This window comes from Ambystoma mexicanum, chromosome 1p (assembly GCF_040938575.1).
Source record: "Ambystoma mexicanum isolate Mex_15411 chromosome 1p, UKY_AmexF1_1, whole genome shotgun sequence".
NCBI classification, from domain to species: domain Eukaryota; kingdom Metazoa; phylum Chordata; class Amphibia; order Caudata; family Ambystomatidae; genus Ambystoma; species Ambystoma mexicanum.
In genome coordinates, this window is record NC_090921.1 from 431,800,136 (window position 1) to 431,827,132 (window position 26,997).

At 46.1% G+C, this 26,997-nt stretch overlaps 1 protein-coding gene across 6 annotated transcripts in view; it reads left to right on the forward strand.

Moving 5' to 3' along the window:
- Positions 1-26,997, forward strand: part of MAST3 (microtubule associated serine/threonine kinase 3) — a 1,229,968-nt gene that overhangs the window by 943,644 nt on the left and 259,327 nt on the right. For all 6 annotated transcript variants that reach the window (XM_069649250.1, XM_069649247.1, XM_069649248.1 and 3 more), the window contains one exon: positions 10,744-10,816. In XM_069649250.1, coding sequence (XP_069505351.1) covers positions 10,744-10,816 — 73 coding nt within the window. The remainder of the gene's footprint in view (positions 1-10,743; positions 10,817-26,997) is intronic.

Consider the following 26,997-nt stretch of genomic DNA (forward strand, 5'->3'; position numbering starts at 1 on the left):
TAACAAGTTTTTGAAAAATATCAATTGATGGTACTGAGATTGGTGGTATGAAGCCACTCTTAGTTCTGAATTCTTGAAAATCTGGGGCATCCGAGGTGTTCTCGTATGGTTCTAACTCCTCAAAGAATACTTTCAATTTAAGTTTTCTTATGAATTTGTACAACTCAATCTTGGTATTAAATAGAGTGGTACTGTAAGTGGGTACAAAACTCAACCCCTTTTGTAGGGTATCCTCTTCAGTTTTATTCAGAGTTTTATGAGATATATTTATGACTAGGTTTTCCTCAGTGTAATCTTGTTTGTGGTTTGTTTTTTAGATTTCCTCCTCCCCCTGCGGGTTCTTTTGGGCGAGCTCCTAAAAAAGGTCCAGTCGTAGATGTGCGTGTGGACGGGCTGGTCGTTTGGTTGGGATCGCTCGATGCTTGTTCTGTGCCTGCGCCTTCAGCTGAGTCTGGTGCCGATGCCAGGCCCGAGAATGCCCCTACCACTGACAATCTCTCTTCCTCATACTTCCGCACAGTTATACTACCTTGATCTGTGGTTGGGGGGCTGAGGTCCTTCTTGGCAGCCAGCGGCAACGGAATCGTGTGGCAGCAAGAGTAATTTTTCTGCTGGATCCAAAACCTGATGCGCTAGACCAATGAAAACCTACTTTAAGAAACTCTCTTTCTGGAAGTTTTTCCCCAGGAAACATCCTTCCGCGGAGCATCCTCCTGAGCCAAAGGAGCCAGAGCCAGTGCCACACTGTGTTTTTTGCCTTTGGCAGGCTTCAGCCCTGAAGCCCACCCCTGGCTCCAGTGTGTCTGGAAGGGCAGGAAGTGAAGGAGGTTCTAGAAACTCCCCGTCCTTTGTCTCTCGGAGTGCTGTGTGATTGACAGCCTATGCTGTGAATGAATGGGGAACCTGCTTAAAAGGCGAGGGTTTTGGGACTAGAGGCAGAATCGACCACTGGAAGACACATCTGATGAAGAAACCGTGAAGAGAAGCTGCTTCAACCTCCTGGACCTTGAATTGCCCGGTGAAGCCCTGCTGCTGTACTGTCCTTCTTATGCAAAACGACAGAGAAGCTCTGGATGGGACGACTTCTTCCCTTGGGTTAGTGGGACCAACTAACCCTGGGATGAAGTCCCCTTTGGCGGAAACCCCCGACTTGCTGTGCCTCTCCCTTGCTGCAGAAGCTCAATGCCAGGGGTCGAGTTTAGTGCAACGTTTGCCGTGGAACGAATCTGGGCAAAAGCTCCAGGAGCCTCCTAAGGACCCCCCAGAAGCAGGAAATCCTGATCCAGAGCCCAGGACCGAGGGAGCAAGGAAAGTCAAACCAGAGATATTCCTTCTGCGTCCGTGCTGTTTGCAAAGCGCTGAAACATTGTACTGTTGCAGGAGCCCTCCAGACGTCCTCCCTCTTGTCCCCACGACTGAGGCTCAGGAACCAGGGTCTGCTTGGCTTTAGCAAGACGGAATCCAGCTGGACCACTTTTCTTCTAACCAGAGGTGCTGTTTGGGCTTGGGGTACTTGCCTTCTCGCCTGTTGGGTGTCCTGACCCACGTTTGGACTATTATGCTCCAACATTTGGTGCTGTGGGCTTAGGAAATCCAAGATGGCGGAAAGCCCACATTTGCGCCAAGGTCCAGGAAAACCACGCAGTTTTTGCGCACACCAAAATAGTCGCCTGACCTACCACCCACCAGTGCGAGCGTGATGGGCCAGGAGTGCCATGGGTGAAATGTGTGCCAAAGGAAAAACAGCAGTGCCAGTGGCTCCAAAAGCACTTTGAAATTACCTTTGTTTGTCTGAAATGCAAGCTAAAAATGCCTGTTTTAAACATTGCAAGATATTCAAAAATCTCAATGAACACCAGCAGACAGTTGGCAGAATGTAGTCTTGTGTGCATACAAATTCTGGGAAAAGAAAGAGCGTAAAATAATGTTCATAATGAAACTGGCTGAGCTGTGGATGTCGGCAGCCTAAGTTAAATTGGACTGAAAGACACTAACATCTAAATGTTTAAAATAAATGAGTGACCTACTGTTGAGTGTCACATAGTTTGAAACTGTTAAAGGTAATAGTTTTGAACTTAGAATCAGCGTTCTAGCTGCATGTGTAAAAATTGTAAGTTTGATTTGGATGAAGAAAAACTGGGAACAAAAGTGACATTTTAGCTGAAGCCTGGCTTGAAGAGAGTGAATTCTGCCCGGCAACTACCCCCGACAGGAGTTGAAACTTGCTCAGCCACTCTTCCCAGGCCTGGATGCATTCTGCTGCCCCCACCAAAAGGAGATGACACCTCCCTGATTAAATCAGGGGAGGAGCAGCTGGGGACTGCAGGAAACTGAACAATGAGCCTTCCAGGCAAATGTTAAATTAGGGGGGGGGGTCGTAAATGGCTTCCTCTTGAGAGAAACGGGGAGGGGCAGTGCCTCTGTGAGCAACTTGAGTTGGAGGAAGTGGACAAACCAGAAATTCCACCATGTGCTTTGGGAAACCACACCCCTCTGGGCCAGAGCATAATTTTAAAAAGATGCATAATTCATAGTACGGACTTGTCAAAATTATATAATTAATATCATTATTCTTGTGATTTTTCTGTGCACATTTTAAGAGGTGTTAGAACTCTGTACCATGTTCTGAGGCAAAACCCCATGAATTATGGAGATTGCAGACACGGGGTTCACGCTAGAAAAATGAAAATTTACTGGAATATGTGTAGAAAGGCGGTGTACATCTGTGTCATTTTTGGTAAAAATCCAATATTGGTAAACCAACCAAAAAGCGCAAAATGTTGTCATTTCTTAATCCAAGCTCCTAGAAACAGAGTTGGAACAGAAACTACCTTATGTGATATATGATGTGTATATGTAATGTCAACCACTTGTGTATCTGGGAAATGTGTTTAGTTATGAAAATGATTTTCTACGGTAAAAGCAAAGGGGAAGTGTTCTTTCTGTATGCCATAAAGATGACACCTGATGACTCACTGCTCCCTTCTCAAATCAGGTCAAAGAGAAATCCTTGACCTATCAAATCATGAGTGGGGTGGGCACAGAAAGTTAGCATCCGAGCCCATTTTCAAAAGACATAAAAAGAGCCACTGGATGCCAGACGGGGACATTCATTCTCCAACCTTCAACTGAATTCCTGCGCCGCACTCTGACGGAGAACTCCAGAGATCCAGAACTTCACTCCAGAACTTGAAGCAGAGAGGCCTGGACCACCAGCTAAATCCTTTTTCAGCAGGCCTTCAGAATCCAGCAATCCAACCAAACTATTCTACAGCCGGGCGAGCTGTTGGATTCTTGCCAAGAACTTTTGCCAGAACCGGTAGCAGACCCAGAAAGCAGTGCTGTATCCAGAGAGACCAGACCAGATCGCTGTGAGCAGAACCAGAAATCCAGACCAGCAGAGCTTACCCAGATAGCTGTGACTTCAGAACCAACCGCCTGGAGTCCAGTCCCAACCTGACCAGACCCTGACGGCCTATTTCAAATTCATAGTGCGAGTACTCAGCCAGAACTGTGCAAAACCAATCTCTTAGCTTAAAATAATCTGATTCAAAACATTTGAACCTGTCCAGAACTGCATCATAGGAATCGTGTGTCCCTTCTCCGATTTTAAACCTGTAAAAGTGTCATTTTGCCATTTTGAATCATTATTTAATTTCTGAAAATCTACCTTCACATAATCGTCCGTATCTCTTGAACCGTTTGTGCTAGAAGTGAGACATAACTTTCATTTTGAAGCTAAGCTTCTAGGCTTTATAACAAATCCAGAACCGACTTTCTATTCATTATACATTTTTCGTAATCGCGCTCGACGCACTCTGAAAAAGTGCCACGATTTGCGATTTGGCTCAAATTTCTTCACTTGTCAAAATAGCAGCTTCTTGCTTTCCTTTGCTGAAATTCGTTTGCAACCCCTGACAATCATTCATAGAGTATTGCTAAAGTGATCCTGAACTAGTTTAAAGTAGCTATCACCCACCCTGAATCTCTTATAGGGAATTAAAAACCATTTTTAGCATAGTTTACTTCATTGCCACCACATTTAAAAGGATTTTGCCTGTGTTTTAAAATCATCCCTGTGATCTAAGCTTGCTAGGGGGGAACTGAACTACATTTGATTGTATTCCTGAGAACTGTGTGCTCTCCCTTCCATCTTCTATTGCATAGGGGGGAGTGAATTGCCACCAGGGGAAAAGTGAACATATTATCTCTTGTAAAACCCTACCAGTTATTTCTGTACTGCATTCTTTCCATCATTGTTTTTCCTTGAAACCATAAAAGCATTCTCAGTTACCTTTTCCTCCCTATAGTAACTCTTAAGTAATTAAATCGGTGTGCTAGTGTAACATCATCCAGTGTTGATCACTGTCATATTCTTAAGAGTGATATCAAATATTAATTTATTATAAAAGTGTAATATATATATATTTAATTTTTCCAATAAATCTTTTAAATTGCAAAACAAACCTACTTCTTGGCTCAGTGAGGTCAGGGGGATTCAAAGAGAGGGGCGTTATACAAGGGTTCATCATCCAGATTATAACTTGTCATAAAAATATATAAATAAGGGCTTCCCTTGAGCAATCCCAGACAAGGCACTGACCTAGTGGGAATGCTTGATTGGAGTCTTTAACACGCCTTAAGTAGTGCTTTCTCACTTGAGATTTGCACCTGCTTAACTTTCTGAGTTGATTTCAACTTCTTTTGCACAGGCTTAACAGCGTGTGTACCTTTAGTGATTTTCTACGAACTATCTGACTTTGTGAAAGACTTTTATCCAAGAAGTGCATTATTGACTTTGCCCAAATGACATCATCTGCCCTGACGCCCTAAGGCACCTTCCTGAATCCATTGACTTTGTGCTGGAAAAGGCTTATCCAGATTTCGTTGGAGTTTTCAAATTGCCCTAACATTATAAGTAAATGTTTTAACCTTTCTATTTTTCCTTAACCCTTCCTTTCTGAAACGGAGTCTAAAAAAATGTAAACTGGTGTTCTATATTAATGCAATACCATCCTTATTTAAGTCACTTCAGGGTGTAGGAGAAAAGGATTAGCATCTCCAATCAGTATTTCCCAGCTTTATTGATTTTGAAAAGTAATTCCAAAGTTTGCTTGGCTGTTACAATTGCCTTTTTAAATGGTGCTTTTCTAAAACTGATGTTAAATAAATAACTATTTATTACTGAAACCTTGAGTGGAAGTGTTACTTGGTTACTTGTATTGACTGATTTCATCTGTACAGCTCACATTTACCGATCTTGAGATAGGCCTGGCTGCTCAGTCACACTACCAACTTGTGTAGTACAGACCTATACCAAAAGGAGGGTTACCTAATACCAAGCAGATAGATAAGTCTTGTGTAGTCTCACACAGTGTCACTGCACCAATTCCTACCTAACATTGTCTTATCTAGACATCCCAACGCCTGATCGCCCAACCTACTGGGGGATTTGTCACGGGGTCTTACTTTGAAAACGCAGAAACATTCAGGCCTTTTCCTGAAAAAGGATATGGCTGAGGGCCGGAAAATGTGGGAAAAACCACAAACTGGCTAACACGTAAACAAATACACGCATGCTACAGGCTTCCAAGTGTCTGAGGAATTTCCCATAACCACAAGTACCCTCCAGTCTTTGTCATCGTTGTCCTCAACATCACAAGTTTTGTCAAAGGAGGATATGTGTTTGGAGGGGTTTGGGAAGAAACTTTGTCGACCCTCCAACTCCATCAAGCAAATACTAAGCAGTTGTGGCTGTGGCCAACCTAAAACTTTGGAAGGAGCTTTCAGAATTCGAACAGTTCATTTCCCCAAGACATGCTTGACCATTTCAGGACAGGTTTATCAGACTCTGGCGCAAGACTAGTTGGATACTGCAGCACATCATGCAGTCTTATGATTTGCATGGATGCCACCTGCCAAGCGTGACTCCACGCAACCAATTTCATGAAGGAGGTCCTAGTTCTGGATCTTGCCTCCGAGGGTAGAGAACTCTTCCACGGCTCTACTGATGAGTTAGCACAAACCAAGGTGAGAACTTTGACGGCAAAATCGCTCGGTGCTCACAAAACCTTCAGCAGCGAAATCCTCCTACCCGCCAAAAGACTGACTTACATTCCATATTCTTTGCAGTATTTTGGGGGTTTCAAGATTGTAAGTCTCGGCTGCCAGGCCAGCGGCCCTCAACTTGAGCAACAGGGAAGGAGCAGTCATGTATTTTCTCCCACTCTGCAGCCCCCACCTCCGCGACCAGTACTTCCTCTTCGAGCAAAAATCCCAAATGATGGTTTGCAATGGTATCACCCAACTCCGGGAGGGGGACGCATCTCTCTACAGCTGGAGGCTTGGCAGACCATCACAAAGGATCCTTGGGTTCTGTCTTCCTCACCATGCAGTTGCTTATTTCTGTCCTCTACAGAATGCAGGATCTCCCTCTCTCCGTTCGGTGGTTTAGAAACATTTGGACAGAAGGGCTATTGAACGAGTCCTTCCGGCGAAGAGGACTGGGGCTTCTACTCCTGCATTTCTACAGTGCACGAAATCCAACCCGGCTGGCCTACGCATTATTTTATTTCTGTCTGATTTCTCCACTTTCCCCAGGAAAGATTCAAGATGATCAGGCTGACACAGATCCGCTCGTCTCTTGTACAGGACGATTGGCTCTGTGTAGTGGATCTTCGGAATGCATACCTTTTTATATACTAATATTGCTTCAGCACCGTAAATACCTTCGTTTTTTGGTAGGGGGTGAGCTTTTTCAGTACCGGGTCTTCCCCTTCGGACTTGGCTTGGCCAAAAGTCTTCACAAAGATGATGGAGGTGATGGCAGCGTTTCTCAGGTTTCGGGGAGTTCACGGCTATCCTGGATGACTGGCTCCTCAGATGTTGCAGTCATCGGAAAGCAGCTTCACAAATGCAAATGTTACTTCAGCTTTTTTTCAAACTGAAATTGTCAATAAACTGGAAGAAGTTTTCAATTGATTTTCTTGGATTTCTGGTGGAACACAGCGGTAGCCAAGGTCTTTCTAACAGACAACAGAATGAGAGATTTAGTCAATACAGGTTTCCTTTTCCTGAATTCCACCCATAAGTCAGCGTGGTGATTCAAGAGACTTCTGGCTTAATGGAACCCTGTGCTTTTATCTCTTGTTCTGGCAAGATAAAAAATGAGACTCACACAGATGGAACTCAGAGAAATGGTCTCAGGCGACGGATCAAGACACTGTGGATTCGGGTGACTCCAGAGATGATTCCCGGCTTTTAATGTTGGTCGGACTACTACAACCTCTCGGAGGGTACCACCTTTTTGGAACTGTCTCTGGTGACATTGACAACGGATTCCTCCCTGCTTGGCTAGGGATGCGGAGGGCACGCTGGGTCATTTGGAGGTGTTCAATCTGTGGTCTCACTCTGAAAGGGAACACCACATCAACTACCTCAAATAGGTATTTTTGTGGTCCTGAAAGCATTTCAGTCCAGTATCGCCAACAAAATAGTCTGCATCTGGACCAACAAATCATTCTAAACGTTTTTTGTGAACAGGGGATGTGGGGGGGAGAACTAAGTCCCTTCCTCTGGTGGACCTATATATACAGCTATGGGAATGGGTGATACAGAAGGGAATTTACAGGTGGTGTGCATTCCTGGCCAGGAGTACACATCAGCCGATTCCCGCAGCTGCCGGTCTTCTGAGTGGGTGTTAAGCAAACAAGTTATCTCCCATCTCTTCTCCGAGTGGGGGACCCCCGAGTATAGACCTGTTGGTGAAACCTCTGCTATATGCTTCCAGGCAGGGGCTTGGCTCAGGCTCCCTAGGAGATGCCCTAAAGGTTTCCTGAGCCGGAGCGTTAGCGTTCACCTTTCCTCCCCTCTTTGATTCAGCATGCCTTGCTGAAGCTGCGGGAGACACAGAACTGCATGTTGGTGTTCTATAGCACCTTGATGGCTGGTCCGGTTCTGTTTTTTTCAGAGCTGAAGATTCCCAATCTCCTGCATCAGAACGCCCAACAGGTATGCCATTGTTCCCCACAATCTCAACTCGGCGGCCTAGTTCCTGAAATCCCGTTCGTTCCCACAGTACAACCTATCCGATGATATGTGCATTATCCAGGCAGGGCATAAACCACCTACGCACGCACAATACAAAAGCAAATGACTCTGCTTCTGTCACCGATGCCTAAACAAACGAATCAACCCTAGTCAAGCTTCAGTGAATAGCGTCCCCTTTATCTACGGCCTTGCATCAACTGACATTCATATGCACTCTTGCCGCACAAACCTGGCGGCTGTCGGGGGAAATCTCAATACTGGCTCTTCTTCGTTCACTCTCAAAAACCCAGTGATAAAACCTCATTTGGCTGGGCTGCTACATCTTTTTTATCTGGTCAAACCGCCTCAGAAGAAATGGGACCATAAGCAATGGTGGATCTAAAATGGTTCACCTGGAAGGTGGCCTTGGTCACCATCAATTCAGCATGGAGGATTGGCGAGCTGCAGGCTCACTGCATTGAAGAACCCTTCATGTCCTTCCATAGGGATAAAGTGGTGCTGTGCCCCACATTAGTATTTCCTCCCTAAAATTGTTTGAGTTTAATATTAACCAGTCTTTCACTGTGAAAGTGTTTTATTTTCTGGACCCCTCACCAGATGCAGAACAGGTACTACACAACCTTGACATCAGTAGAGCTCTCAATCCCTATCTTGATGGGACAAAGGACTTAACAACCTCTTCTCTACTTTTTGTGATATTTGGAAATGCCAAGAAAGGAGCACAAGCCTCGAAGGCCTTGATTCCCGCTGGATAGTTTCCTGCATCACAGAAGCCCACACAGTAAAAGGCCAGTGGGCCCCCAAAGGCATTCACGCACATCTAGTGTGGGGTAAAGTGACCTCTGTGGCTTTCCAGAAGTACCTTCCCTGGGAAACCATTGCCAAGGGTGCCACTTGGTTTTCTCCCTTGGCGTTTTGCGAACATTGTCTTGACCTCCGCTCTAGAGCGGACACCCAGTTTTGTCAACCGGTCCACAGGAACCTCTTTAACTAAAGAAATTTAATCCATCCACCCATTTTCTATAAATCAGTGCTTGGGAATCTCCCACAAGAATGGAGGAAGGGTGACTGGACGTAGGTGTAAGAAAAAGTTCATCACTTTACTGACTAACGTACTCTTGGTCCCTAGTCCTTTTCCTCCATATGCCAATGCAGCGTCCCCTCTAAATTGCTAATATGTCTACGGACATTAGCGATTGAAAAGGACTGAAGGCGATGCGCTGGGCAGGGCTCAGGAAGGTGGGACTAGAGCCATACATGTACCTTCCCCATGTAAAAATAAATAAAGGACAATGTTTTATGGATGCTGCCAAAAAGTGCTCTGGTCCCGCCCCAAAGGATGGAATATCCCTCAAGTTTGGAGGAAAGGGGACTATGGACTAGGCGAACGTTAGTCACTACGACGAGTAACTTTTTGTATTATTTACAGGACTAGAAAAGCTCAAATCTGGCCACAGGTGCTCTAAGGAAACTACATACTTTAACAGTAACCAGTGCTTTTATATCAGGCAGGGATTTTCAAGCTTTCTTTGATAAAGATGCCATGTTTGTTTGAGAATATGGATGGGTCCTATGCCGCCATTGGGAAGTCCTTTGCGTTGGATGCTGATGTAATCTTATTGCGCCCATAAAGCAGGTGTGTGGTTTTATAAAAAGCCTGCTGTTGCCTTACCAGATCGCCTACCCACAATTTATCTCATATTAACAGTAATCTTCATTATTCCAAGCCTAGGTCTATCTCGACAATCATAAATCTAAGGACTAATACTGGGCAGACCTGAAGGAAGGAAGGTAACCCATAGTAATCTGGCATTTGCTCCTTGTACGTCTTCCTCGTCACAGTCCTTCCTCTGTCAGGGATTGGTTGCATGTGTTAATATCCCCTCAAAAATATCGGCATACAAAAATATCGCCATACAAAAATATCGCCATATTGTTCCGGCGATATTTAAGCATGGAACCTGCGTGGGACACCCCCGCAACCCCTGTATTATTTTAAATGGAGCGGGGAGCACCCCGCTCCCAAAAAAACCCTAATATTATCCCCACCAAAAATATTGCCTATGGCCATTACCCATATTTTGGATACGATACAGCGATATTTTGGTGGGGATAATATTACCTGATACCCAGGGATTGTGCCGAAGACCTAGACTAGGACTAATGAAGATTACTGCTAAGTAATCGGGCAATTTAGCGCAGGCTGTGTATCTAATGGGGCTGTTTTTGTATCACTGGAAGGGACCACACTAAAAGTGTTTTTAGCTTGGATTAATCAATAATAGATATACTTTGGAAATTTGGCAAGAGTTCAGTTGGAACCTAGACTTGCCTTTGTCAGTCAGAGCAGTAAACAGAAATGTGCTTCCAACAGTGGTCCAGTGGGAGAGAACTAGGATGTTGGCTCAAGCAAATAAAATAAAAGCAGTATGTTTTTACTTAACATTTCGCAGCACAAAGGACTTTCAGGAAACTGGCAATTCTGCAATGAGGGCAGCAGTTTCCAGCAAGAGGACCAATCGCACATGGCCCTGCCTCTTCGTCTCGCATCTCCTCATCTTAATGTGTACGATCAGAAATGCACTTGGAATCTCTAACTTTGCAGCGCATCTGTGTCCATTGTGTTTGAATGTATACGATTGTGTTTTAATAGCCTGAAGTTTATCGTGATTTTTCTGTGCGTTTCACCCACAGCTGGCAGTAGTCCTTTGGACAGTCCACGCAACTTCTCAGCGAGTGCATCACTGAACTTCCCTTTCGCACGCAAGTAAGACTCTTCAGTGACTTTTTGTGTGGGCTTTGCCATTTGCCGTGTACTGACCATTGTGCAGGGTTGTCTTTTACTGAAAGGGCTTTTGCTCGGTAAATTGGATTTTGTTGCTCCTGATATTTTGATGTGGGTGTATTTTATTCCTTTATTTTTTGGGGGGGGTGGTTCAAAGTAATTTTGAGTCCCAATTGGTGTATTTCTGTTCTAGGGAGTAAAATATATCAGAACTCTAAAACCGATACCTTGGTGTAATCCATACTAGATGTGTCTTCAGTTCAGGCTGAAATAATAGAGTTCCTTCTGGTGGCACTTCTTTGCTGGTACCACTGACCCAAAAACCTCCCTGGAGCTGTGTGAGTGGATGCATATGGCAGGCTGCTACGGGTCTCGTTTTTTGTCTCGTTTTTTGTTGGAAAAATCTGATGGCTGGATATAACTGGTCGCCCATGGTTTTTAAACTGCAAATTCCATAATCCATGGGACTTCAGTGAATGGGGACTGACATTTTCCGCCGCCTGACTTAATGGGACGTAATGTCCCGGTGGCACTGAAGTGGGGCACCAGAAACGGTGTTCTAGGGTTACCGCCAACATCGTAATGAGGCTCTGGTGGATCTGAAAAAGAGGTGTGGGGGGTTTAGGTTAGTGGGAAGCAAGGGAAGTGCTAGAAAGCTTTTCTGCTTCATCAGTGTGCGCTCTTCAGAAGTAATCGGTTACTGGGTGCAGGTCTGTTTCTAGGTGTGTTCTGTATCTTCTGCAATTTAGAAGTCAGGCAAATTGACTTTGCTAATAATTGTTACAACGGCAGTCATGATGGATTGGAAACCCTGCAAAGGTTTATATATGAGGCTCCCAATCAGGGTTGCAGTCTTTAACTATAAAAACAGTGCAGCCATAGACCTTGGTGACAAGAAAAATGATCACAACAAATATACCACAATGTATTATAGCACAAAAGTGGAAAACACGTCCGTGTACCAAGTGGAATGGAAACAGATGTACATTGGCAACCAGAAATGCATCTTCTGCTTTTAAAAGGAAGTGCAAGTCTTGCCCTGGCCTACTATATCTGCCCTCTCCCCTTCCTTGTCACTAGTAGGACATGTGCCGCCCCTCTATAGCCTTTAACCTTACTTGAATGAGACATAAGCCAAAGCTGTCATTCCCTATGTGGTTAAAACCCATTTGGAAATTCCAGGTAAAGGGAGTTCCAACTTTAGGCCATGTCATACTGCAAACACATTAGTTTATTTCATGTTCAACCTGTGATCTAAAGCATTTCCCAATTAAAATGCTTAAAAGGGCAGCACGAGTACAGGTGGCCTTAAGTAGTTGAATGTGTTTTGTTTCAGCGGTTCTTTGAAGTGCGAAGGCTTCACATATGAGGAATGCTTGGCTTTGTTAGGTAGGGGAAGAAGACTGTATAGGTTTGTAGTGTTGTGATATCCGACAACATAATCCAGAACTAATCTCATAGGCCTTTTTTTCTGTGTGCAAGCCAATCAATGCGGCCTGATGTCTTCTGATGGTTTCTGAATGCCAAATGATTTGTTTGCCAACGTAAAGGGGTAGGAAGGGTGTATCCAAGTAGAGAGCTCTGAGCAGAAAAGCTTCTCCTTCTTGGGAAGCCTTTTAAACTGTGTGTGCAGCAAAAATTCCAGGTGTGCATAGTTCGATAGCTAGCACACAGTGTAGGGGGTAGAGCAGAGGTGCTTAGGTGATGCCTTGTAGGCATTTGTGTGCTTCTCAGAGTATCTTAAATGCTAACTTTTCAACTTAGTAGAAGCAAGTGAAGGTCTCCTGAAATGAAAACCAATGACTCCTTATTGGTAGTTCTTTATATCAACCTCGCTATAATTGGTCCTAAATAATTTGCCTGCCCACAATCTTTTATTCTGTGGTAAAGAGTAGGTCTATTCAGGGTGGGAGTTAATCATGGCAACCATCGACCATCACAACATTTTTATGGGAACAAGGGGATTACCCTAAAAGGACAAGAATATGCATGATACGGGCCAGAGTCAACCACTGAACGATGGTCAAGTTTATTTTCTGATTTAAGTATTGTGCAGATACTTAAGTCATCCTCGCCAGTCATTTGAAATTAATGATATGATGTAATTTATAACGCACCTGTACACAAGTGTTTCTAGGCGCGACAAGACCAGGAAGTGGGGGGGACAGGAGGAGGCTATAACTATCTTACTAGGCCTTGTGTCAATCAGAAGGTGCAAGTGTGGGCAGGGTGGCATGCCAATGGGGTGTGGGGGAGGGAGATTGCAAGTAACTCTTAAGTGCTCCAGTTGGTGGCTCATGACTGCAGAAAATTGGGGGACTGTAGGGTTGCAGATACAGTCCCTTAAATGGTTACGAGGGCCGGATGCAGTGCAAGGGCAACTGGAGCCTGGTCCCATAAGTTCAGTGGGCGGCCAGATAACCAGGGTGCACAGAAGACCCAGACATCTGCGAGGGAGAGAGAAAGCGGAAGTGAAAAGGAATGTCTTGAGTTGCTTCTGGAACCTTAAATGGTCCTGCTCCAGTTTGAGAGAGGCAGGGAGGCTGTTAAAGAGGGAGGCTCCAGCCGAGGAGTGAGATCTACCCCCCCTCACTCTCGGCATGGATAAGCGTCTGACGCTCCGAGTTGGAGATGGATGAACGGAGGGCTCGAGAAGGAATAGGTTTCAGGAAGAGAACATTGGATGCAGTGTGGTCCCTGGCTCCGGAAAGCCTTGTGGACAATGCAGAGGGTCTTGAACTTGATCCTTGCAGCTACAGGGAGCCACAGGAGAGATACAATCCCCGGGCCTGAGGCCAAGGACACATCTCGCAGTCCTGTTCTGGATAAATTAAAGGGCGAAGAGTAGAGGCAGGCAGATTTAGAAGGAGGCTGTTGCGCTAGTCCAGCCTAAGGAGGACCAGGGCTCTGGAGACAGTGAGCTTCTGGGGGAAAGTGAGAAAAGGAAGAATACCTCCAGCTGATAGCGAGGCTTCTTAGAAGGGTCAGAGATGCAAGGAGAGGGTGGAATCGAAGATGGCCCCAAGGTTCTTAGCCTCATAGGAAGGAGCAGGTAGAGGGCCCAGGGTGGGCAGCCAGAATATGAGAGGTAAGGCGGGAGCAGGTGTCCCAATGTGGATGGTCTCGGTCTTACTGGCATTAAGGCAGAGATCATTGGAGGCAGTCCATTCCTGAATTGCGGACAAACCGTCTGGTATGAGAAGGAGCAGAAGAGGCTGAGGGGAGCCTGAAGGAGAGCTGGGTGTCATCCGTGTAACACTGAAAGTTTGAGCATAAGGTAGGGATGCGGTGGGTCAGAGGTGCCAGGTAGTGATTAAAGAGCCAGGGTGAGACGCTAGAACCCTGGGGAACACCACAAGTAGAGAGAGGTATGGACGAGAGGAAAAACACAAGTTGTACCTGAGAGGGTCAATCAGTGAGAAAGGAGGTCAACCAGGTGAGGGCCTGACCTGAGATGCCCAGGTTGTCACAGACGATTGAGCAGGTTGGAGTGGTTGACTGTGTCAAAAGCAGAGGATAGATCAAGGAGAATGAGGACAGAAGGAAGGTTAGAGTCAAGATTGGAGAGCAAGTCTTCACAGGTGTTCAGGAGAGCAGTTTCCGTGTTTCTGGCTGCTCTGAAGCCAGACTGATGGTCATGGAGACAATCCAAAGATTTAGTATGCAGGTTAAGCTGAGAGGTGGTAAGCCTTTCCAGGTGTTTGCCCAGGAAAGGAGTGATGGAGATCAGGCGATAGTTCGCCAGGGAGGAAGGATCAGCACAGGGCGTTTTAAGAAGGGGGTGCACAAGGGAGTGCTTGAGGGGGAAGGGAAAGTTGCAGTGGCAAGAGTGATTGCAAAATTTGGCCACGGCTTGGAGCAAGGGTGTCAATGTCATCCTTGATGGTTCTGGAGGAGCAGGGTAATCGCCTTTCATAGATCGGACTTGTCTAGAAACATTGGGGAAAAGGGGAAAGCGGAGAAAGGCAGAGGAGGAGCGGCCGAAGAGGGGCCTGGCATGGTAGAGGGGAGAGAAAGTGGAGGTAGAGGAAGAGGGGGTGCGCAGGATGTCCTGAGTTTTAGTGGTGAAATGAGATGCCAAGGCCGTGCACATGGCCTGGGAGGGAACAGGAGAGTTAGAGACTGCAGCAGGATTGGCCAGCTCCTTGCAGATTTTGAAGTTCGGCTGAGCTGTTAGATGCCAAAGAGATGTAGGCTCTCTTCTTAGAGAGGACAGCGAGTCTGTATTGCCTTTGGAGCAGGCGGCAAGTCAGTTTGTCAGAGGATGCGCCAGATGCCCTCCACTTCCCCTCGGCTACCCTACACTTGCTCTTAAGGGTGGCGAGGTCAGAGTCGTACTTGGAGGCAGGCTACAAACCGATCCCTATGACGGGCAAGGACATCAAGAGTGTTGGAGATAGAAAGATGAAGGTTGGAGAGTGGTGTGTCAGTGTGAGTCAGACAAAGGTGTAGGAGGAGAAAAGGTAGTGGTGAAAGCCTCCACTGACGCACGCTCCATGGACCGGATGACCGAGAAGGTGGGTAGCGGTGCTGGGGTCGGCTTAACCTGAGGGGCTGAGAGCGACAGGTGAGAGGAGAGAAGAGAGTGGTCAGTCCAAGAGAGGAGTGGTTAGAGGTTTGGAGAGGGGGAGGTCTGACGAGATCAGAACATCCAGGGTGTGCCCTGCAGTGGGAGACGAGCCAGAGGGTAGAATAGAGAGAAAGAGGGAGTTGCAGAGGTTGCGAAAGAGCCCAGAGGGGAGTCTAGTAGCATCCAGGTGTTCAGGTTTCCGAGGAGAAGTTGAGAGGTAGCTGCAAGGAGAGAGGAGAGGTTAACCCACTCAGGAATAGGGCGACCTGGCCACACGGCCTGTAGATGGTGGCCACAGTGAGAGTGAGGCCAGGAGAGATGGAGAGCCTGCAGACAAGGCATTCAAAGGAGGAATAGGCTTGCGTAGGAATGACAGAAGCAGAGATTCACTCCGGGAAGATCAGGGCTACTCCCCCGCCAGGCCGATTGGTTCTAGGTCCAGAGAGGATCTTGTAGCCATCAGGGAGGAGAGCTTAGTGAGACAGAGTATATCCAAATCAAGCTCTTTCAGGAGATGTCCAAGGAGCATTTCACAGCAGAGCAGGAGTTAAGAGTAGCGCAATGGAACCGATCGCCAGGTGACCGAGGTTAAATGGGAGAACATAATGCAGCCTGTTCTTTGCACTAAAGGGGTGTTGCCTTTTGTTGACATTGTGCTTGGATGCCTTGTCCCTGAAGAGTGTTTTTTTACAGTGAATGTGCATCAGGGTAGGGGCCTACTTTGGTGTCCTCCTGAAGGTTGGGAGGAATGTCTAGCAGTTAGCAGTATCATTGACTGTACAATCACACCATTTAGTAACTGGTGCAGTAAGAACCTGAAGGCGGTGGAAGACTGGAGTCGAGGAGGAGACTGGGTGCCCGGTGAATGCAGGTCCGCTACTGGAGAACTGTTTTGTTTGAGGCTAAAAAAAGGTTGGTCAGCGGAGGAGTATCCATAATAGAGCTGTAGGATATTTTTGGTTGTTATATGACATTACCGATTGTGGAACGTTGCCTACTGAATAAGTGGAGATGATTACTGTACAATTCAGGTACTCTAGGTCTGATGTCGGCAACTAGCTGCTTTACAGATCTTTTCCATATCCTTTGAACTGTGTCTCCCTTCACTGTGCTTGCTAGGGCTGATGAGGGAGGAGAGGGGGATGGTTGTAGTCCAAACCTGAGCCAAAGGTTGCAAAAGCATGGTCTAGGTTATTTAATAAATCTCTCCTTCAGTTTGGAAGAGAGCTGTTGGGGATATTGGGGTGGTGATTTGCCCACAATAAAACTTGGCCAAGAGTTAAAGCTGGGATTTGCACATGCATAACACCTCTGATATTGCTGACCCAAAACTTTCTGATGGATGCAAGCCAGGCAAGGATGTGCTTGAGTGAGTAGCGACTCAGCTTCCGGGTCTATTAATAGTTATTTCCCACCATGCTAATCCTATAGGTTCAGTGCTACCAGGAGTTCAGAACCACCCAACAATGATGGCAAAAAATGAACTCCCCAACAAGCAAAGTCTCGCTAGATGGCATTTTTCATTAGTGCAATGAACAACATCCTCCAGCGTGGTTTCATCTTCCATGGTTTAAAATTCTTCAAAATTGTGCATCACAATTTTCAATCTTTGTATGCAACCTAAAAAATGCTTCTTGACCAGAAAAAAGCCTGAACCCCAATCTGACCATTGTGAGAAACCAAAGGGTGTCTCGCCTATTAGTCCCCGGGGATCTCTTTCTCTCTCGCTCTCTCAGGTTGCAAGGGCACACCCATCGCCTTCGGATCCAGACCCTGGGGGTGGACCAGTGCAGGGAGATCACCTGGAAGAGGGGTCTTCAGGGAGTGGGGGTGAGGTAGCCGATGGTGAGATGTGGTATTCCCCCCCCCCATTTTTCTACAACTAGCCCACCCCTATTTTTTGGGATTTTCCAATGTCCCAACTACTGATCTTGCCCCTCACGTCTATACAAACACAGGGCTCCGGAAGAGGGTGATACAAGACCAACTCTTAAACATCGCACCGGACATGTCCCACTAATCCGGTCCGGCAAAGTCAGGCAGTTGACTTCAAGTGCATACACCTGATACCAATCGGCTCTCCTCACACGGATAAAAGGCGGAACCTAGAGACACACTCTGAGCAAGGTGGAACACGAGTAAGAGCAGAACATCCGGGGCAAAGGTGATCCTACTGGAGGATAGCGACCAACCATGGGGCGAGGGCAGCCGGTCGAGAAACCTGGGTGTTCGCTACAGGAGGTTGTTGCCTCCAAAAGGCTGCGAAAGATATGTGGAGAAAAGCAGATGCCAAAGTAGAAGGCTGCATTGTGTTTCAAGGATGCCAGATACCCTCCTGGGTGAACGGCAGAGTTTGGGAGGTGAGGCCAAGCATGTGGTACTAGCCTTGACTCGTGTATTGGAAAATTGTAAAGAAGAAAAGGAAATTCTCACTGCCGGTGAGTTGGCAAGCAACCTGAGAGACCGGTGTGTGTTAAGGGAAGATTCAATTTGCAGCGTTATATCGCAAGAGAAGGCTGCACGCATGTGGATGAGACGCGAGGAAAGGCAGACCTGTGGATGAAAGTTGTAGCAAGGACAGCTGTGGGATCAGCAATCCTGAGTGGTCCGATGAAAGGAAGTTGCCCACTCGAAGTCTCTGTGACAGGTATATTGTTTGTAGCGATAAAGTGAATGAACTGTGAAAGTGAAGTAATCAAAATTAACCCTGAGAGAGGGTGATGGTAAAAGATGACTGTTGAACTTTGAGTCAAAGTGGTACTGCGGAGGCCTGTAAAGAAAGCTTTGCACATTCGAAAGTCTTCCACATCCGAAAGTGGTCTCAACCCGACTGAGGGAGACCCGAAGTATAATGGGCTTGGGGAAGGGAGCCCCCTGCAAGTATTGATGAACTTTTTGTTGTGAAAGGTCTGAGCCCGACAGAGTGGGACCGGCGGGAACCTTTGTTGAACGTTGTTTGAAAGGCTAGAAAGAGACTTTAACGTGTAAGGCCAAGCAAACGGTCCACGTTTTGAACTGTTTGTGTTGAAACCTAGAGCCAGTGTGATTCAGCCACATTTATTCTTTATTTTAACACTGATTTTCCTTTACATACATCTCTCCTTTATACACTTTCTGTACAAGAGATGGGGAAGGCATTCCTTTTATTTTTTATCATAGGCCATTTTGATTTGCCAGACTCCACTAAGACTGTTTTTGTTTATCGTTTGATGGTGGAGAACTCCCAACTTAGCTATAGGGCAAAGTAGGAGTTTTTCCAACCCCCGAAACTTTAATAAAGGTATTACAAATGGTATCTTTTGTGTCGGTGTCAGACCATGCCTCCCCTTCACCGTGCACACATTAACAAAGAAAGCAATATCCCTGTCCAAACTCTCTGCTCAAGATGCATCAAACAACATGTCTTCGAACTCGACCACAAATGAGACCACAGACTCAACCTAGTATTCTCTGCATCACCAGACAATTAATGCCTCTAGACCGACCCTTAGACTGTCCAGAATACACTGCAGTACCTATCCTGCTTCACCACACAGCAACAATCATCGCTGCAAACCCAAACCAACCAAGACGCTTCACGCTCATTCAAGAATGTACACATTACTGCTTTAGAAGGCATCCCGCTCTCCTTGATCTCCACAACTGACATCGTAGCCTATATGAAAAGCCAATGAGGCAAAACCTGACAAACGGTCAACACCTATGCTCCAATAAAGCCATAAATCCATTGACCGAAAGCCTCTTCAAACTGATATAAACAGGACCACAAATGTGCCAGCCACCAATCCGGTCACCGTTCCTTTATAACCGCAGCCAGAGCAAACCTCTATATCTCAATGTAATAGGCACCTCTATTGAATATCTCATTCCATTGTAGTGGTCTCCTGGCACTGAGGCTATTCTGGGTGTCACAGGGGGCCAGTATGTCACCACTACTATTCAATCTTTATCTGAGATATCTCTGTTTAGTCCGCAACCATATCAACACTTTCTTCACCAACTATGCTGATGATACTCAGCTGGTGAATGAACTGAGTGGGGACTTCCAGAAAGATAGCGATCAGCTTACCATGGTCTACATTACCGTAGAACAATTTATGGATGCTAATTGGATGTGCCTTAAAGGCAAAAAAACAGAGCTTATGGTATTTGGCTCCCTTTCAGCCTGAGCGAAATTACCAACAACATACAGCTCATTCTTGATAAGACACACAAATACAAGTCTTGAGTAAGTTCAAAACCCTTGGAATGATGCTTGAAGCCTCCCTGGGGACTGAAGCTCAATGCATTAAAAAAAAGTGTGCAAACCACCTAATATTATTAAAAGCCATTAGGCCCTACCTATCTGAGGACAACTGTGCCACCATTGCAAGGGCGATCATATTGTCACGCCTGGACTATGGCAACGCACTCATTCTCGGCTCTAACAACCAGTGCCTCCACAGCTATCAGATTGTTCAGAACAACGCTGTAAGAATCATTAAGCAAAAAACGAGATCTCTGCATATCAGTGACTCCAGAAGGGAGCTACACTGGTTGAAAATCGAAGACAGGGTCCACTTTAAGGCCTTAACACTGGCGCACAGATGTATCTATGGAAATGCACCAGCGTACCTAAAGACCAAAATACAGCTATATTTGCCCAGCAGAAAGCAGAGAACCACCAACCAAGGCAAGATCATAGTGGCCGCACACGAGCTTAAATGCGGTATGGGAAGATCCTTCCCCATACTAGGCGCAGGCCTGTGGAATAAACTCCCTAACCATATACGATTGGAAGCCAACTACCTGCGATTTTGCTAATTAATGAAAACCCACATTTTCAACTAACCCACACTGCAGTTTTCCTTTTGGACTCAGTCTGCTGTTCTCGTGCTGTCTCGTGTCCACCGTGTTCATGTCTCTGCGCCCGAGGCTTGCGAGCGACTGGCGCATTACAAATAAATATTGTGTACTGTCCCCACACCTGGGTTGCTAGACCTTTGCCTGTGGTGAGAAGTGATGAACAGAGAGGGAGTTTAAGGAAGCATGCAGTAGGATGTAGGTACAAAAAGGCAGTGGTGAGTGGTTGTGTGTGTTTTGTTTAAGGTTGAGTATCTGTGTGTGTGTGGATTCCAATTCTGTAGTTTGAGCAGTAGGAAGTGCATCAAATTAGGAGTGTAAAGCTGAAACGCTAATAGCTTTACAGCTGTATTCTAGCTGGCAGATCTCAGGCTTCCGATTGGATGTATTAAGAGGGGAGTCTGGTTGGTTGTGTGGACTTGAAGTGTGCTCAAGTAGACCAATATTGTTTTGAGCCCGGTCTGCTTGGTAGTGCTTAAGCTTCACCAATCTACCCACCATGGATAGATTCTGGGAAAGCCAAGGCAGTCTATGCATTCAAGTCCGAAGTGACAGTGTAAGGAAGAAAAATAAGGGTGTGGTTTGCAGAGTTTGGGGGAAGGGGATGAGGTGGAAATCGGCTGACCCGACCAGTGCTACCATTTTGTGACCTTCAGTCACCTGTTTAATATGTGTACATGTGTACGCCTAAAGTAAGAAAGATTGAATGTGTACATTTCCAGTTGAGTCTCCTTCTGTCTGGCATTTTCCCTGTATGCCTTTACAGGAAAGGTGGCAGCATGGTGAAATCTGAATGTGCCAGTAAGGAACAAATCTGGAGTTGTACAGGGTTGTTTTGGCAGTGCAGGGTGCCCTCGGGGTAGATTTCCACACGATGGCAACATCTGTGCTAGGTCACTGACTCCCTACGTCAGGAGTACAAGTATTCAGTTGCAATCTTCTAGCCAGTCATGAAAAGTTACTTGCCTCCCAATTCCTTCACTTACACGTAGCACACCATTACCTACTCGCCAAGAGTCCAATTATTACTTTCCAATGGCGAGTGGCAAGTGCACATTTTGAGCCCTGCCCAAGCTTATGTTGTAGGTCATATCCAAGGTATCTAATTCAAGCAGAGCCATCTAGGAGGCCATCAAACACTGCACCAGGTCCCTACCTCAGCCTCTTGCATGCCAATTTGTGGGCCAGTGCAACACCATCGCCAAATAAGTTATGGTTAAAATACCACAATAACCCTGCCACCCCCATCAGAGTCTCCAAAACAGATGAAGGTTATAACCCCAGCATTATTTCACCACGTGATAGTATGGCCATCTGCGGGGAACAGTTTAGCCCAAAAACATTTGATTTAAAAAAAAAAAAAAAAGAAATTCTGTGAAGCTGTGTGCCAAATCCTAGTACCATCATGTGTCTTTGCTTTTAGTTTCCTGACATCTACAGAAACTGTTCGCCCGTGGCTGCAGATCAGGTTCAAAGGTAACGTAGATTACTGATTGCTGCTGGAACACAAAGTTCTAACAGGTAGATGTGGCCTTTTGATCTTTTGCACTTTTGATTCAAAACCTAATCGTTTGCCTTAGTTAGGTGGCATGTTTATCTTTAAAAATAAACCATGCCTGGTTATGGCATGGTGGCTACTAAGGTCACACATCTATACAGACAGCAATCTGATACCACACGAGTGTCAGCTTAGTGAACAGGGCCCAAGTATGCAATGGTTGTGAATTAGCTGTCTGACCTGGCTGTTTCCGATACACCCATGTGGGACAATGTCCAGGAAGTTGCCTCTTTGATCTCTACAAGCAAGGGCCACACCTTCTTTGGAAGTGGGAGGCAGACCAAAATGGGGGATGCTGTATGGGAGACCCACCCCCCATCAGAACCACAGTTTTGGACCAGGGAGTCGACCAACCCGGTGTTAATTACAGGCAGGTTACATGGTAAAGTGGGGAGAAACATGAAGGCACCAATGTGTTTGTAGAAACCAGAAACAGATTTATTACAGGAAGAAGAGTAAACTCATGGCCAGCAGGATAAATTAGACACACTGGACTAGCTAGGCACACTCACTGGCATGTAACCCGGGGCATACTCTTGGATTTAGGGGGAAAGGGAGAACAAGGGAGAAAGGGAAGGGTTGGAGAGCGAGTCTGGTAGAGATGGTGAGGGTGGGAAAAAGAGAGCGGGGGACACGGGGAGACAGTGACACGGGGGGACACAGGGAGAGGGGATAAATAGAACAGTTTGGGGAAGAGGGAGAAAATGAGAGTAGATTGGGGACAAGGGTACCTTAAATAGGATGCCTCTCTGGCCTCAACACCCACGGTCAGCACACACTGCCAACAGCCAAAAAAAAGGAAGAGCCCCAGTGCTCTCTCCACAGGCTTATATAAGGCAGCTGTTCCTGCCCACTGCAGGGCCGGCGCCTCACCCAGGCAAGTGTTGCCACGGTCGTTTCCAGTCCAGATGGGATGCAGAGTGGGACACACACTTTCAGGTATTCTGTGTGATTCCCAGGTCCGGGAAGTTGGCAGTTTGAGCCCAGAGGGGATTTTAATTGTAGGGTAGATGACATTATCCCATGCAGGACAGTTGGGGCCAAAGGGCAGACTAATTGTTTGGTGGGGAGTGTGGCTTTCCAGAGCCCCCCACCCATGATGGACACAACACGTGGAACTGGTTTTACAGGGTTCAGAGAGGCTTCGTGTCAAGACAGAGGGGAGCTTAATTATAGGGTGGGGTGAGTGTGAGGAAGAGTTGAAAGGGGTAGTTCCAGGCTGCAGCTGAGCAACAGGTTAAATACATTTGGGGAAAAATAAGTCGCCCAAAACTTTGGAGAATGAAGTTGTGCAATAAATTGAATACAGTGGGGAAATTAAGTCATGCAAATACTACATTGCAAATAAAAAGGGACATAGAAATTGCCATTTCCACATTTCCCTCCCCGGACCCCACGCTATGCCCTCCAGGGTCCAGGAGGTCCCCTTTTTAATCAGTGCTTCAAAGGTAACACTGATGACATAAAGCCACGCTTGCACTAGCGTGCTGCTCACTGGAGCCTTTAGAAGTCTGTAGTCTTAGGAAGGGGGTGGAGTTGGTGTCTAGAGGGAATGGTATACTGAGAGCGGTTCTACCGTCTTGTTTTCTGATGGGGCTTTCTACAACCTCCTACCCCACCCATTTCCTGCAGAAAAAGCACTCTGGATATGATTTCAGAAGGCAATTGAATGTCTCAAACTCCTGGATGGACCCTTTACAACAGGCTTGTTCTGGACTAATCCACTGTGACCTTTTGCCTTTTTATAAGGTGGGTAAACCCTCTACTTAATTGATTCATCTTTAGACGTTCACAAGTACAAGGCTGCACTGGCCTCTGAGAAAACGGCATATTCCTAACTCCTCTGCCATAGAGGTGAAGACAGAAGATATCTAAGGTAGAGGAAAGCACTGCTCCCTAACCACCTCAGGGAACAGTGTGGGTGGCACTCCTTTAGACAAAGGCCTCTTTGCTGCCTGTGCACTGGAACAAGCATCCTGTTCCCTACAGGTGAAGGAACCCCCTGGAGGTGCCATACAACTTCCTAGAATGGAAGAGCAGATTGAAGGACTCGCCTTGGTCATGGCGATTCACAATTGGGCCTCTAAGCAGTGCAATAATTCCAGAAGCAGATTGAACCCTGTTCTCCTCGACTCCATTGGTTGAGCTGAGATGGTTCAACCAGGTTCTATGCACTTTAAGCCACTACAGGACCTGGGGTGCTGCTGTTGGCACACTGCTTGTCTGCCATTCACACGCTGGCTTGACTAATTGCAGTGGAACTGCAAAGTCCCAACAATATCGCCATTTCGCCTTCATAGGAACAACTGAGTAAAATGCTGAGTCTGCTGGAAGCCATCGACTGAACCATCTTGAATGCCAACACAACAAACCAACATCTTTTATCTGATGATTCGACCAACGCCTCAAGCTGTTGGCAGCCAACGACTCCCCCCCCCCCCAACTGGAGCGCTGACTGAACTCTAGTGCCTGCATATTGAACTGATCGATGCCAACTCGCCAGTGGGACCTAATATCTCACCACCTGCTTGTTTGCAGAGAAAGCACCTATAGGCTGGTGCAATCCTGTCGAGCACCATAGACCAGCACTAAAGGTATTTTGAAGAGGCCTTGTCCCTCTGGTCTACTTTAAGGGACCGTAGTGACATTTAAACCCTGTCTTGCCATCTAAATGTGTTCTTGAACACCGACAATGGTGCTAGAATCCTTTTGCCGAAAATAGTCTTCAGTGTATTTAATTGGTTGTTTTGCTTTGATTGTTTTATTAAATTCCTGATCTGTATAGCCCCTTGATTGGTCACTTTTATTTGGATTTATTGTACTAAAGCTATAGTGGGTTGCTCCTGTTATCAGCTGGCCACCCTCATGCGAATAAAGCCTGCCTTCGACCACGTTTCCAAAAGAGGCGAAGGAGGTATTCCTGACGGACTGTACTTTTTACTTTTGCTTAGGATCACTGCTGGTGTAGTAGTGTGAGACTGAGGAGGTGGTTTAGCCACTACTCATCCCTGTACTGCTGCAAATCCCTTGACCTGTTTTCACACACCCCTATAGACAACCCCCATTGAACAAAATCCCAACAGAAGCACAGACCGCTTCTCCACAATATCGGTGTGCTTAAAGTCTGGACTTCACCTGAATGAACGGGTTAACTCCAGTTCTATTGCACACCAACGCTTCATTGGAAAGAACCTTAAAATAAGCGTATGTCGTCTTCTACGCTGAAGGATAAATCAATAAAACCTATTGGCTTACGTCTCTGGTTTCCACTAGTACAGTCTCTGCCAGAAAAACATCCACTTACTGAAACATTGCCTCTCCCTCGTCCAGGCATAGATGTCCATCGCCTGCTTTAAGCAGAACCCTATTTGGATCCAGGTCACTCCCCTTTCACGGGGATCCAACTAACTTGATGAAGTGAAAACTTGATTATGGAAATTAAACTTGCCCAATCACACACCCCTTATGCCACCTCTCCCAAATTTACCATAGAGTACGACTGCTCCCCTAGCACTCATTTCACCAAGGGGTCAGTGAGCCTGGTGGCCTCCGCCTGCTTAGCGCCCAGAAGTAGCTTAGACACCCTCATAAAACTGGTCCCACTCGTCTGCACTTCAGTGAAGAGTAGGCTCTTCATTTCCTTCTTTAAGCAGATTCCATTGTTGTCCCGGACCTCCCGCCGCCAGACCGAACACCACCTGGTCAAATACTGCTGTTGGATTCACCGATTACCCTTATGCCTGTCACTGCTGCCCTGCTGCCGCCCTCGCTTCTGCCTCTCCCTCCGTTGACATTGGTAGCCTGCTAGGCTCACGCTTTAAAATCCTTTAAATAAATGTGAAAGAAATGTACTACCAACCTGGGGCAGAAGCAGCGATGCCGGTAGCAATGAAAGCATATCTTTGGAAACTGCAGTCAAATGGTTTTCCTGTTTTAATTTTCATTTGTATCTCCATGAATGTGTTTAAAGTTCTGAGCTTTTAAATTCTCCATTGCTCATGTGGCCAGCTGTAGGACATGACCAGAGCTAAACTCCCACTGCTCTGAATCTCAGCAATGGCGGTTCCACATAAGACTGATATCTTTTACTATAGAGTCTGCTTTGAGGGAAGGTATCTTCCAAGGGGAAAACCTATAGAAATTGGACTAGGAATTACGATTGTTTACTTCTGAATTTGTAAAGCGCTAATCCGCCTGTGGCCTCATTGCTCTGTGTCCGATTACCGGAGGACACAACTGTTTTGTCCGTGGATGTGGTGGGGGGACTGCAGCTTGAGCCTGCAGCATAGTGGGTCTTGAGGATCTGCACATATTGCTAATGGGTTAAATTAGTCCTGACTAGGCTGCCATCTAACTTCCAATACAATATTTCAAGATGACGCGTGTACGCGTCTATTTAATGATGTGTTAGTTATATAACGCCTTTATCCAAAGAGCTTTAGAGAGCACATATTTACATACAATATCACCCAACCGAAATTGGTACTCTATCGACCTCGGAAGGATGAAAGGCTGAGTTGGCCTTGCCGGGATTCGAACCTGCGACCTGCAGATCATGCTCAGATCGCAGTAGCGAGTGCGCAACCCGCTGAGCTACAGTGATGAAAGTAAACCAAGAAACCATTTCGTGTGGAGCCCTTCACATGCAGGCAAGCCAAAAACCTGTTTTGCAAGAGGTCTAAATAATGTTTAATGTCTAGGCCCTGATCCTGGAGTTGGGTGCTACAATGCTATGGGGTTGTAAGTTCTATCATTGGGGCGGGATGTCTTGCAGTGGGCTGGAATACATCCTTTCAGGGCTGGACATAGGATCAGCTGACCTCTTGAACTTCAATTAACACTACTCTTTAAATACACACAGCCGATTGTCAGTACCCCGGCATTGGCCCTGTGTATTGGATATTTGGAGCTAGATGCCTGAGACATGATGGGGAGATTTTTTTTTTCTTTTTACGGCCATTTATTTGATCCTGTTCAAAGTGTTGGATAGGGCAATCTCCTCTGTAATGAATTACAGAGCCATTCCACTTTAAAAGTAATGCAGAAAAAATACATTGTACATTTTTACATAATTCGTCTGGAAACACCATAAAAATTAGATGTCCTTTTTTTAAATTTTTTTAAAAAATTATTTATTTATAAAGTTTCACAAGTAGACAAACGATAAAATCAATCCGAACACATAGTACAATA